Below are 12,528 nucleotides of genomic sequence, written 5' to 3'. Positions count from 1 at the left end.
CCTCTTGATTTATAGCTAAAACCCCCAACTAACAGACCAAGATGAGTTGTGCATAACATCATTCATACATGTACTTATATAGCTTCATTCTTTTACTATGAATTTATAATAAATTTGTTCTAGAAAAAACAGATGTGAGTGTTAGATTTTATAAATATACATATTTCAAGTGTTATAAATAGACCTTAAAATTGTTCTTCTATCTTAATATTTTTTAAAAAAGTTATCAGTCAGTTACAAGCTAACAAGATGACTAATGACTCGCCCAATTTTGACTAATTAACTCATCAAGCTTTAACTCACACACCATTTATTGAGGTTAGCATGAACTAACTCATGAGTCAAATTAACTCAGGTACATCACTGTCCATATAAAATCCTGTTTGATCACCCAACTCAGGAGATTGAAACTAATAGTAGTATATTTCATAATCAAGCATAAAATACTTAACGGGAAAATACCAATCATATTAAAGATCAACTATGATTACACCTGGAACTTAAAAAAATAAAGGCATTATTGTTTCTTCTGCTCCTATATCCATGGCTACAAATATTTCCTAAAATCCTTATAAAACTCCAAAAATCCTACAACTGTCTGCAAAAATGCCCATCCTCTTTTTCTTACTGTATAAACTACCAAAATTTAATTATGATCCTACCATACCATACCAACCAATAAACCAATCAATGAATTCTGTACAGATCCGCAGACTTCATCCACCAATAGGAAAACCTTACAATCCTCACCTGAAACGAGTAATAAATAGAACTCAGCCTTCTGAACTCGAAATTCTTCCACCAGCGTTATTTGGAATACGAATAGCTTCGTGTGCTCGTAGAATCTCTGAGGTAAAACTACTTAATGACTGAAATATTGGAATTAGACCTTTTGTTAAGCTGGCTGAGCTAACTTCTTGAACTTGTTTTAATGTTTCAACATGCTTTGCTTTTACTTCATCCAATCTTTTCTTCATGGAATCCAGCGCGGTAAAACGTTCATCATCCTCTGTATTTTCGATGTTTGCGATTGTTGACAAATCTCGGTCTCCATTTTCCATTTGCAAAATGTTTAGTTTTGCAGAATACTCTTTGGACAGAGAATCTGCTTTCTGGTTTAGCTTCTGCTCCAAATCTTGAGTTTCCCTGAGTTTGTGCATATTCGCGGCAAAGCTTTGAATTGCGGACTTCACGTCGGCTTCGGATAACCTGTTTATAACTTGAGACCAGTCGTTGGTTAAGATAAAAAGAGAAGGAGCTCCAATGGTGGTTGGAGAGAAGGGGGCAATCCCATCATCAGTTTCTTCGCGATTTTTGGAAAGCCATTTTGATAGCCATCCATTTAGAGAGTTGACAAAAGATTTCTGTGAGGTGATCCATTCATTAAAAGTGGCAAGCCATTTCAGGAGTATGAGCTCTAGATCTATTGTGGGATTTGTAACTGAATCCTGGACTGTTCTGATACGGATGTTATAGTTTTTGCTAGTTACTATAGCACGCAACTGCTTTTGATAACAACCCAGCATCAGTTTCCACATTTGGGTTAATCTGCAAACAAAATAATCATTTCATGAGAAAAAAAAAAGAAAAAAAAAAAAATCATTTCATGAGCTTGCAGTGTTACATACGACATCCTATTGGAACAATATAAAAAAAAAATCATGAAGAATATAGATCATATGGATATTGGGATCTACAAAAATAAATTTCTTATGTAATTGCATATCAAACACTTAAAAATCTTTTATTTACATATATATATTACCTTACTGTTTAAATTACATAGAAAGTTATGCATGAAAAGTCAAATAAGTTCATGCTAATGATATTTTGAACGTGATGTAGAGATACTGACGTTATGTAAATATAAAAATCTAGATGTTAAATATATAATAATTTTGTGACCGGAGCTTGTGAGAAGATTGTTGAGAAAGACAAAAAAAAGGTGGGACTACAGCAACTACAACAAGGATTAAAGAGAAGGTAAACTATGTAACTATGAAGACAAAAAGAAGGCTAAAAATCTTCGGAAGATGGCAAGTGAAAGAAATCAAACATGTTCAAAAATGTAGTAATAAGATGATTGACAGTCTATTCATGGTAATTTCTCCATGGATGAAGCAAATAAGACATTTCATAGAGGATAAATTCAGGAAATTCAGAAATCGTTTTGTTTTGTACCGTTGGATTAATTTCACAAGTTGAGGTTGCAACTCCTCGTCCATTATCCTGTTCATTCTTTTTGAAATAACATCAACAGAAGTGATTGCAATGCTTATCTTTGTGCGCACTGATCTTACTGAGATTTGCGTAGCATTAATCTTATGGAGCTCTGCACCCCTATCATCCAGTGATTTTAGTTTCCTCAACTTCTTCTCATAGATGACACGCAATCTTTCTTCAGCCTAGGACAACCACCTAATCAATTTAACAAGTACTTTTGTTTCAAAATAAAATCACAATAACTTGCTCAAAAACTAAAACTTATCTAAGTTATATCAAATTAATCGCAATGCATAACGAACTGAAACTTCTCAAACTTATATCCAATTAATCATAATGCACAAGGAAGAAAAGAAAGGTTTAGCAGCAACTTCAGCAAAATATATAAGTTACAACTTCATTGGGTGGGTCAGGATTAATCCGCTTTGAATTGGGCGGCTTATGCTTTTCTATTTTTGCTGCTAAAATCTACATTTTGTATTATGCTTTTCAAAAGCAACTTTTTAAGGACAAAATTTTAAAAACTTCAAATAGAAAGTCATCCAAACGGTATTTTTTTAGTTTTTACCAGCTATTTTTCCTAGTAGTTAAAAAGTTTACGCAAATGAATGATATGCTTCAACATTAAAGATTAGATGATGCAACAAATAATTTATATATCCAACTGATACATGGTATGTTCGTGTGTGTGTATATATATAGGTAGATTAAGAAGTCTTCTACTAGTTTTTATAGGTAGGAAAAAAAAAAACTGCATCAGAATATACCTGAATAAGACCAAATGCTTGTCTATACAATTACAAAATTAATCAAATGGTTCAGTTAAAAAAAGATCGTATTTTAAAAAAATATCGAAAAGCAGTACCAACCACAAGTTATCCACACACATTTGTTTTCAGTCCTCACTAATTGCAGTAACAACAATTGATGAAAAAAAAATGCGAAAGATTTAGTAATTATTTTATTAAAAAATTAAAAAAATATCAGTTTAATCGTCATTTGGAAATAATTTTCATATGCTCTAGTCTTACTGGCTATATGGCTATATGCTAACAACTTGGCTCACTTGACTTGCACTATGATTGTGACAAATAGAAATAACCTTGTATTATAATTGAAGACTCTGTCAAAGGAATGATTGCGTGCAGGGCAGGCTAGGTTATTAGAATTGTGAAACATGCTATCTTCAAGGAATATTTTCTTATCCGCTAATGTTGCATATATTCATAAATTTCTTGGTCGTTCAAATGGATTGCAGGAAGTAACAGCCACTGAACGACAACTTCTACTCTATGCTTTAATACGGATGCAAGGGAAATAAAAAAACATGGTATGATTCCAGGATTCATGTAGCCTACCCCACGTAGTGGGATAAAGGCTTGATGTTGTTGTTGTTGGTATGATTCCAGGATTTGTAGTATTTTGGTTGTGTAGATAGTTCATTTTGATTATTATGTTATGTTCCAGTTTGCTGCTTTATAGGCTACATTGAGGATCTAACAGAATGGTTTCCTCTATTGAGCTGGATTTTATATTAAATTGATGAGATGATATTATATCAATCCTTGCTCATTTGCACTTTTACCAATATACAAGTCAGATTAAGTTAATGATGCTATAGTATTTATAAGTTGATCAAGGATAAGAATTAATTTAGCGACATATCCTGGATCATAAGTTGATTGGAGATGCACATTGAATTAACTAGATGATTTTGTATCACACGTGTTGATTGAAGATGTAACTTTTGCGGGACAACTTTCTTTAAATTTGGAGGATTGTCAAATCCTGGTTTCTGGGATTAATTGGATAATTAGGAGATTATTTATTTATTTATCTTTTTTTTTTACATGTTTATCCTAAATAATTTGTTGTTGTGCTCAACCAAAATTAAACTATTTTATAGTAGCCGCTTTATATAATTCTAGATTTATTCTAGCCGCTTTTGAAAGGGAGAAAGATGGAGGTCAAAAGGATAAGATATTTGATTTGGAGGCAGAGAATTGAGGGTTATTTGGTAGAAGATAAATCCACTTCTCATGATTTAGGTTTGTATGGTTTCTGAGTTTGCATTAACATGATAGGTGGAGGTTTTATCTATCAACACTAGCATTGGAAGCCAAAACTTTATCAATAGATCTCATACTTCAATATTAAAGGTGCAAGCTTCCACTACCACTGCAGCAGCTGCCGGTTCCACTGTAGATCAAGAAGATATTATACTCTACATCCTCAATGGCTTACCCCTCTCCTACTAAGCATTCAAGACTTCTATTCGCACAAAACTAACACCCATTAGCCTAGATAACCTCTACTCTCTACTCATTAGTGAAGAAATTAACTTAATCGATGAATCCTCCAGAGATCACCATTTGACTGATTCACATACAGCCCTGTATGCGTTCCGAGGTAGAGGTCGCTCTCTCCAAGTTCTTCCCCTGTCGGCCGTGCGAATCTCTCTTCCCCGACTACTTGTCAAATATGCAGCAAGAAGAGGCACTCAGCACCCCAATGCTGGCACCCTTTGAACGTTAATTACACTCCCAACCCACTGCTGACCTCATCCAGGCGCTAGTAGCAGACACGTCGTCCCCCAAGCTCGAAGGGTACATTGATTCTGGAGTATCATCACACCTTACTCACTGGACAATATAGTTCAACCAATCCCATATCATGACACGGGCAACATTACTATTGGCAATAGAGGCAACGTACCCATAGCTCACGCTAGAGCTAGAATACTTCCCACTCCCGCTCATAAGCTATCTCTGTCTCAAATCTATCATGTTCCCAACCACTCATAACCTCTTATCAATTCCTAATCTCACTCACAATAATAACGTCTCTATTTCTTTCTCTCCTTCCGGCTTCTCCATCAAGGACCTAAAGACATAGACAATTATCCTACAAGGTCCATGTTGAAATGGTCTTTACACCATTAAACTTCCCAACATAGCAACTTCAGCCTTAGCACTACTGGCCACCTCCTTTTCCTCAGATGGCACAATAGACTTGGTCATCCGCATCATCGAGTCACAACATTTATCTCTCATCAAAATCGACATTTAGACATTCCCACTTATGTTAGTTTATGCTCTAATTGTAAGGCTTGCAAAAGCCATAAATTAGTTATTCCCACAGCCCAAAACATTGTATCTTCTTCTCTTTCCTTACTTCACTTGGAAGTATGGGGACAGTCCCCAATTCTTTTTCATCAAGGATAAAGATATTACCAATTATAGATGATTTCTCTCGTTTTACATGGCTATTTTCAATATTTCATAAAATATATGTTCCTCAAATCTTTATTAATTTCATAACTTTCATTGAAAAACAACTATCTCACACCATCAAATGCTTACAGACAGATGGCAGCAAAGAATTTCTAAATTCTACACTAAAATCATTTCTCCAAGCAAATGGTATTCACCATCGAATCTCTTATCCCTATACCCCAAAGCAAAACGGTACCACCGAATGCAAAAACAGGCATATCACCGAAACTACTCAAACCTTGCTCCATGTGGCTAACCTTCCCTATCAATTTTGGCCCGAAGCAGCTCTTACTATCATTCATCTTATCAACCACATGTCCTCTCCCACCAACTAAACCAAACCTCCAACCATTCTCTAATCCTGTTCTTCAAACTCCGCTCATCCATCGCCAACTCAACGGATCACTTCAATACCTCACAATTTTTTATTTTTTTTTATTTTTATTTTTTACTTCAATAACTCACAATAACCATACAAGATATAGCATATTCAGTTAATCTCTATACCAACATATGCATGATCCGCAGCCAGTCTACTTTCATTAGCTCAAGCGATTGTTATAATAAATCAAAGGTACATGCAGCTTCGGCTTACCCATATCCTACAGACCCCTTTAGCTCACTTCTCTCTCAGATGCCAACTGGGTTAGCAATTCAACCACCCGACGATCTACATCTGGCCACTATTCATTTCCTTGGTAACATTCTTATCTCATGGTATGTCAAGAAACAATATACAGTAACACGTACATCCACTGAGGCAGATTATAGAACGCTTGCATCTACCACATCCGAAGTCTTATGACTTTGACATCTTCTGGCCTATTTTCACATCTCCACCCCTCATCCAACGACCCTTTTCTGCGACAACATGTCAGCCATAGCCCTTGCCAACAACCCAGTATTTCACGAGGACAAAACACAGAGAAAGATCATCACTTCATCATAGATCATATACAGGCCAAGCATATTACTAACACCCCAATTCAATTAGCACAATGGATCAAGTTGCTGACATCTTCACAAAACCACTCTCTACTAACCAATTCCTCAAGCTTCATTCCAAACTGACGGTCCAATCAAACCGGTCACTTTGCGGGGGACTAAAGGCGCAAGCTTCCAATACCACTACTCAATATTCTGACAGTAACAAACAGAGCAAATCATCCACCGTTCAAGCTTAACAAATAGTTGTTATCCCAGCCTTACACATGCACTAGCTTACTCTATATATACCATGTACTTCACTGAACAGTAATCAAGACCTTTACATTACTATGAAACCTTTCTGCTATCATACAATTTTTGTATTGCCTCACTGATATTCTGGAACAGCTTTTGCTAAGCTGTCTTCAAATATTTTAAGCGTCATTAAATTACTATAATAAGAATAGCATGTGGCAGTAATTGATTTGCACAATGATCATTATCTAATAATTTTGATTTAATAGAATGAATTATGCGCTTTTCTAATCTTATTGCATAGAGCTACTACCTCTGTTTATTTATATTTGAATATATGATAGTACATGAATATATAAAGGAAATGATTCAAGTATATATGATAGTATGAGCAGTATGTAGCAGTGTTTTCTTTGAGTACGACATAATTTATCTGCATGCTTGTTGTCTGCATAATGAGAATAAACTGAGAAGATAAACTTATGATGGTATGGTTAATTGCGAGGTATGCATATACAGGGAAGTTCACTATACTTTAGGGGCCTTTGTTACAAGTACAACGTTAATTATTAACTTATAAACACAAAAATTATTAAAAAGTCCTCAAAACCATAATGCCATGAATAATGCATTGCTCTTAGCACAGAGGAGAAAATCTAGTTGTTAAGGGTTTGTTCGATTGGATGCATTTTTGGTGTAAAAGAATCCCTGACAATACAAAAAACTTTATTTCTCCAGAACGAACCATTTAGTACACTGCAAGAATCAGGCGGAATGTAATAGCTAGCTGCAGAGTAATAGATTGTTGTAACAAAAAAATGCATAGAAGTATAACATAATTTTCTCATACAAGGACTGTACCTTAACTTCGTCATAAAGTTTCTTTTCCCATAAATGCAACTTCTCCAGGATTGTTGAGAGGTAGACAGACTTCTTACTGACGTGTTTCTCAAATTCCACGTTCATAGACCGGCTATTCATTGTTGTTGCTGCCAAACGACGTCTATGTTTGAAAAAATGGCGTGAAGATATACGGAAACCAACACAAACCAGAATCCTGGATGAGATCACTGCAATAGTATTTATAAGATTTACCAACTCTACATACAAATTATTTACAGTATTGAACTCTCATATAAAAGATTGTCCAAGTCACATTTATAATCATCCTTAATAAAAAAATGCAATCAGGATTTGATCTTTTTACAGGAATTTAATTTGCATCAATTTCCAAGAGAAAAAGCATTAGTTCAACAAATATTTTCAAACTTGCAAACTAATGGCGTCAATACTAGGCCAATCCCATTAAGGTAGAGGATATAAGGAAGAAAATCGCATTATAATTTGTTCATTCTTCATAAATTGGCGTGAAAATCACATGCAACCTTCCATGGACCTTGTCCGTGAAACTCTCCATAGAAGGTGAGGAAACAACAAAGATGATGAAACCTCTTCTCTAAAAAGAAAACATAGTTGAACAATTAAATTTAAAAACACTAACTTGGGAGCAGCATGTCCCATCTGACGCCCTTGATCAAAGAATATAATGATTCCCCATGACTTACGAAGAGGACATGTCCGATTGTCCATCATACATAACTTCAAGCTACCATACTCTTTATCGAAAAGCAAAATAAAATGGGCATCTTTTTATTCAGCTAAAGGTCAGCTAAGAAATTAGTTAAGTTCATTTTGCCTTCTATCTCAGTTTCTAGTCACAAGCATGCTCTCCTGAGGAAGCCTCACCCATTTCTTGGCTAAATCTATGGGGAAAATAACATCGCGCTAGAAATACCTTCTTTAAGGGAGAGATTATTTTGTGTGGATGTCGAATGCAGCTCTACATCCGGATAACAATCAGAATGAGCCACGTCAGCGATACTGAGCGGTACCTACCCTCTGTAAGTACCGAGGGATACTGAGCCACAAGCTTAGATATTCGGACGGGTTCTGCTTCCGCACAGAATAATTTTTCCCTTCAAAGCACTCAATTAAGATAGAGCCACTTTCAGCATGCATCAACATCATCATTATTAGCCTCATCCAACTTAGCTAAGCTTATGAATACTCATTTTCAGCACAAATAAAGTATTAACTCTATTTTGAATGCCTTTTTTCACAACGGCAAAGCATATTTGCCTACTTATTTTCCGTCCTAATATCCATTTGCATAAAACTATAGAACCGCCTAATAATAGCATATTCTGTCTGCAGTCGATGAGATTAAAAGCAAATCAAATTATATTAAGATTTTGTATAGTAATAACAAGAGAAGGACAAGATTCTTTTACATTTTCAGCATATTACATATGAAACATTATTAAAATAAATCTTTAGTCAGTAAAACGAAACTCTCTAATCAGAACTAGTACGTCCAAAACCTGATCCAATTGAAAATCTCTTTCAGAAAATTAGAAATCCTTACTTAAGGCTACGAAGCTGAAAAGACAATTAAAATCAAGGCTATATAAATTGACATCATAAAAAAAAAACTATTATAATGCAAGACAAATTCTAAAAGAGTAAACAGAAACAGGACAACAACAAAGACAATACCAACCTTTAAATACTCTGTTTCTTGGCCGGTATGGCATTTTTCCAACCTCTAGCAATTTCGATACCTCTTCACTGCCACTGATAGCAGACTTGAACTCTTCTTTAATATCCCCCAACGCTTCCACAACATCCCTTTTGCCTTCCATAGATAATAAGCCTCCATCACTCGTCCCGTTTTTTTCACTCACCAAAGAAGTTCCCTCATCAAAAGTTACCCCTTTCTTCTTCGAACTTGATTCTTGGTCTCCACTGCTACCGACATAGCTTGTGGAAGAAGTTTCATTACTCCCTTGCTTAGTGGGGCCAAGCTTGCTTGCCTTCTCTCCAGAACTAACCAAGCTCGTGGAAGAACTTCCATTGCTCCCATTCTCAGTGGGGCTAACCTTACCAACCTTCTTTCCAGAACCCGCCTTCCTTTCTTTCTCATCTAATTCCTCTATCTCCTTTACCTGTACAGTTTTGGAGCTACCAATTCCAGAACCCTTTGCTTCAAAATCTTCAGCTATAATCTTTCCCTTTTTCACTCTATTAAGCCCTTCCGGCTCAGTCTCTTCCTCCAGATCAGGAATGCCTTCCCGTGCTCTCACCTCGCTTGAATTCGAACTGCTTCCGACCGACGCCGTTCCATACTCGCTGGGAAAGTACCGGGGTAGAAACTGCTCATACGAAGAAAAGGGATCTAAGAAATCCCAGGCAGAGGAACCCGGAGGCGGTGGAGGCGGAGGGGTAGAAAGCATAGCCGGCTGAGGAGGGCTCACCGACTGGCTATAGTAGTAATTTGGATCATTAACGTAACCATCATATAATCCACCATACGGATCCCCATAAACCACGTTGGGAGTCGCCGAAGAGGATCTCATATAGTAGTAATTAGGGTTAGGCCCACCCGACTGGTCCCCTCCTTTTCCTTCGCCAGCTTCCGTGTCCGTCTCAGATTCGGAGGAAATATGCAGGTGCGAACCCTCGTCCGACGGCGAATGGGATAAAGGCGTCGCCGATGACCCCCCGCTTCCATCGCCATCGTTGTTTTTTCTCGAAGTGGGCAAAGTAACGACTGGAACAGCAGGCTCCGGCGCCGCCGAGAGCCCCTCCCTCGCGTATCGTAAGAGTCCATCGCCGACGGCAGCGAGTGAACGAAAGTAAGCGGCGTGAGCCGCAGCAAGGGCGTAACGATGATCAATCGCTTCGCGAATCAACGCCTTCCGGCTCCGGCATAGCGCCATAAGCGCCGTCTCCGTAGGCCTCGAAGCCCAGCATCCCATCTCTCCCTTATCTTCTCAAGCGCTCCGCTCATCGCGTTCCCTCACCGCCATCGATCGCGTTTCCTCGCCATCATCGATCGCGTTTGAATCACCTCGACGCGCAACATTCCCCCTTAATTCGTTTCTGAGATGTTTATAACGCGGCTTCGCGGGCCAGAAACGGAAAGGAGAGAGAAAGGAGGAGAGAAGCGGACAATAAGATGTCGGGCGGGCGAACCTCTCTCACCAACCGGCGCGGGTCCCACGAGTACGTGATTGACGACGCGGGAAGGTAAAAGGCTGTTCAGAGTTCAACTGCCGTGGATGGAAAATTGGAAGAAGAGAAGGCATTGTTTGGAAAGAGAAAGGCGGTGGGGGCGTTCAGCGCGCGCCATTCCCGCTTATGCCGGGGATGGAAAGTGCCATGGATGGAAGGAATTGATAGACAGAGAGAGAGAGCGAGCGAGCGAGAGAGAGATCAGGGCGCGCCATTCCCGCATCGTCCCCGCGGCATTTCCGGCGTGAGGAGTGGTTGGCCGGTGGGCGGGGGAGGGATTGGGAGGCGGTGTGGTCCGCTGTTTACGTCGGTCGTGCGTGCGGACTGCGGAGTCAATGAAATGGATGAGTAGGGAACGCACGGAGCGCGCGTGCGGGCTGACGTTTGAATCGTTCTGATTCAACGATGAAACAGTTCCCTATTAAATATTTGGCGCGTGTAGAAATTTGGATAGTTGAGTGAGGATAGGATATTTTTTTTTATTAAAATTTTAATACGATGGATTTCAGAATATTTGATATAATTCGAGATGTGTAAAATATAAATGTCAATTAATTTTTAATTTATTATATTTATTTTAAATAAATTCAAAGACTTAGATATTATTATGATATTAACTTTTTTGGACTTATATAGACAATCAATTAAGTAAAGAAGAGAAGTAAAACACATCATTTTTTATATGAAAATACTATATAAGAAAAAATCAAAAGATTTTGCCTAATCATAAAATAAATTATTTTTTAAGAAAATTAATATAATGATAATCTACGTTGGAATACAACATTTCTATTAAGCATTAGAAAAAGTGATTTCGAGTAGGACTGTAAATGAACAGAGCCGAGCTGAGCTTCAACGTGTTCAAGCTCAAGCCTGCTTGATAGGACCCTGTTCGAACTCGGCTCGGTAACAGATGAGTGTTTTAGGTCGCTGATAAAGCTCAAGCTCGTTTAGAAAGCCTGCGATCGAGCTAAATTCATTTATGTGTTAGAGCTCGTTTATTTGGGCTTATCGAGCATCTTAATGAGCTGATCATTCATGTGTTCGGTTTAGACATGCTGAGCGGAGCGTTCTTGTATGTGCCCGAACATCTATTTAAATAAAATAAATTTAATTAAATTGAAGGACAACAAGTAAATCAATTCCCTGGCTCCCGCTTCCCGCTTTCGTTCGACTGTGATATCAATTCTTTTTCATTATATACAACAAAAAATATAAGTCATTTTAACATTATGGGACTAAGAAGGTGTGGGAGCTCACGGAAACCCGCAGACCTTACGGGAAAGCTCGACATGCGAGATTTTTATTTTTTTCATTTTTTTTTAATTTCATAAATTATTAAATTAGTAAATGTTATCGAACTCTAATTGAGCTTCTTAGTCGAGCTCTCATCGAGCTTCTTAATGAGCTCATTTACGAGCTCTAAACATACTATTCATGAACGTAAACAATATGAATGGCAATTTGTTCAAGCTCGTTTATTTAGTTATCGAGTATTTATCAAAAGTGTTCTAGCTCGTTCATTTATCTTATCAAGCAAATTTATATGAGCTCTTATCGAGCAGAGACACGAGTAGTTCGTCAAACGCACGGTTCATTTGCATCCCTAATTTCGAGGGAAGCAACATTGATTCTCACTCATATTGATTGTAAATGTAGTATAAAGGTATGAATGCAAGGTTGATTATGTTCCCAAATAGCATAAATAGTTGTGCATTCACATAACATTGAAATATATTATGGTATTTTGCTTACTATAAGTTAAATATTTAGA

The 12,528-nt window shown here is 37.5% G+C and overlaps 1 protein-coding gene across 1 annotated transcript; it reads right to left on the bottom strand.

Moving 5' to 3' along the window:
- Positions 1 to 447: 447 nt before the first annotated feature.
- On the bottom strand, positions 448 to 11,119 carry LOC110111205 (nitrate regulatory gene2 protein). The gene is made up of 4 exons (XM_020842978.2): positions 9,241 to 11,119; positions 7,542 to 7,750; positions 2,182 to 2,405; positions 448 to 1,548 (listed from the first exon to the last, which is right to left on the bottom strand). Exons 1-4 carry the CDS (start codon positions 10,496 to 10,498, stop codon positions 774 to 776), a joined length of 2,466 nt encoding a protein of 821 aa, XP_020698637.1. The 5' UTR covers positions 10,499 to 11,119; the 3' UTR covers positions 448 to 773.
- Positions 11,120 to 12,528: the final 1,409 nt, after the last annotated feature.

This window comes from Dendrobium catenatum, unplaced genomic scaffold, assembly GCF_001605985.2.
Source record: "Dendrobium catenatum unplaced genomic scaffold, ASM160598v2 original_scaffold_197822, whole genome shotgun sequence".
Taxonomy (NCBI): Eukaryota; Viridiplantae; Streptophyta; class Magnoliopsida; order Asparagales; family Orchidaceae; genus Dendrobium; species Dendrobium catenatum.
The sequence above is the reverse complement of the archived record's forward strand: the minus strand, read 5'-3'. Positions and strand labels throughout refer to the sequence as shown.

What these genes read in the sequence shown, in the direction of transcription:
- LOC110111205 (XM_020842978.2), bottom strand. Translation starts at nt 10,498, where the DNA reads ATGGGATGCTGGGCTTCGAGGCCTACGGAGACGGCGCTTATGGCGCTA. An exon ending in AAGAAACAGAGTATTTAAAG is followed by an intron (nt 7,751 to 9,240) that starts GTTGGTATTGTC and finishes ATACTATTGCAG; the next exon opens with TGATCTCATCCAGGATTCTG. An exon ending in AACTTTATGACGAAGTTAAG is followed by an intron (nt 2,406 to 7,541) that starts GTACAGTCCTTG and finishes TGGTTGTCCTAG; the next exon opens with GCTGAAGAAAGATTGCGTGT.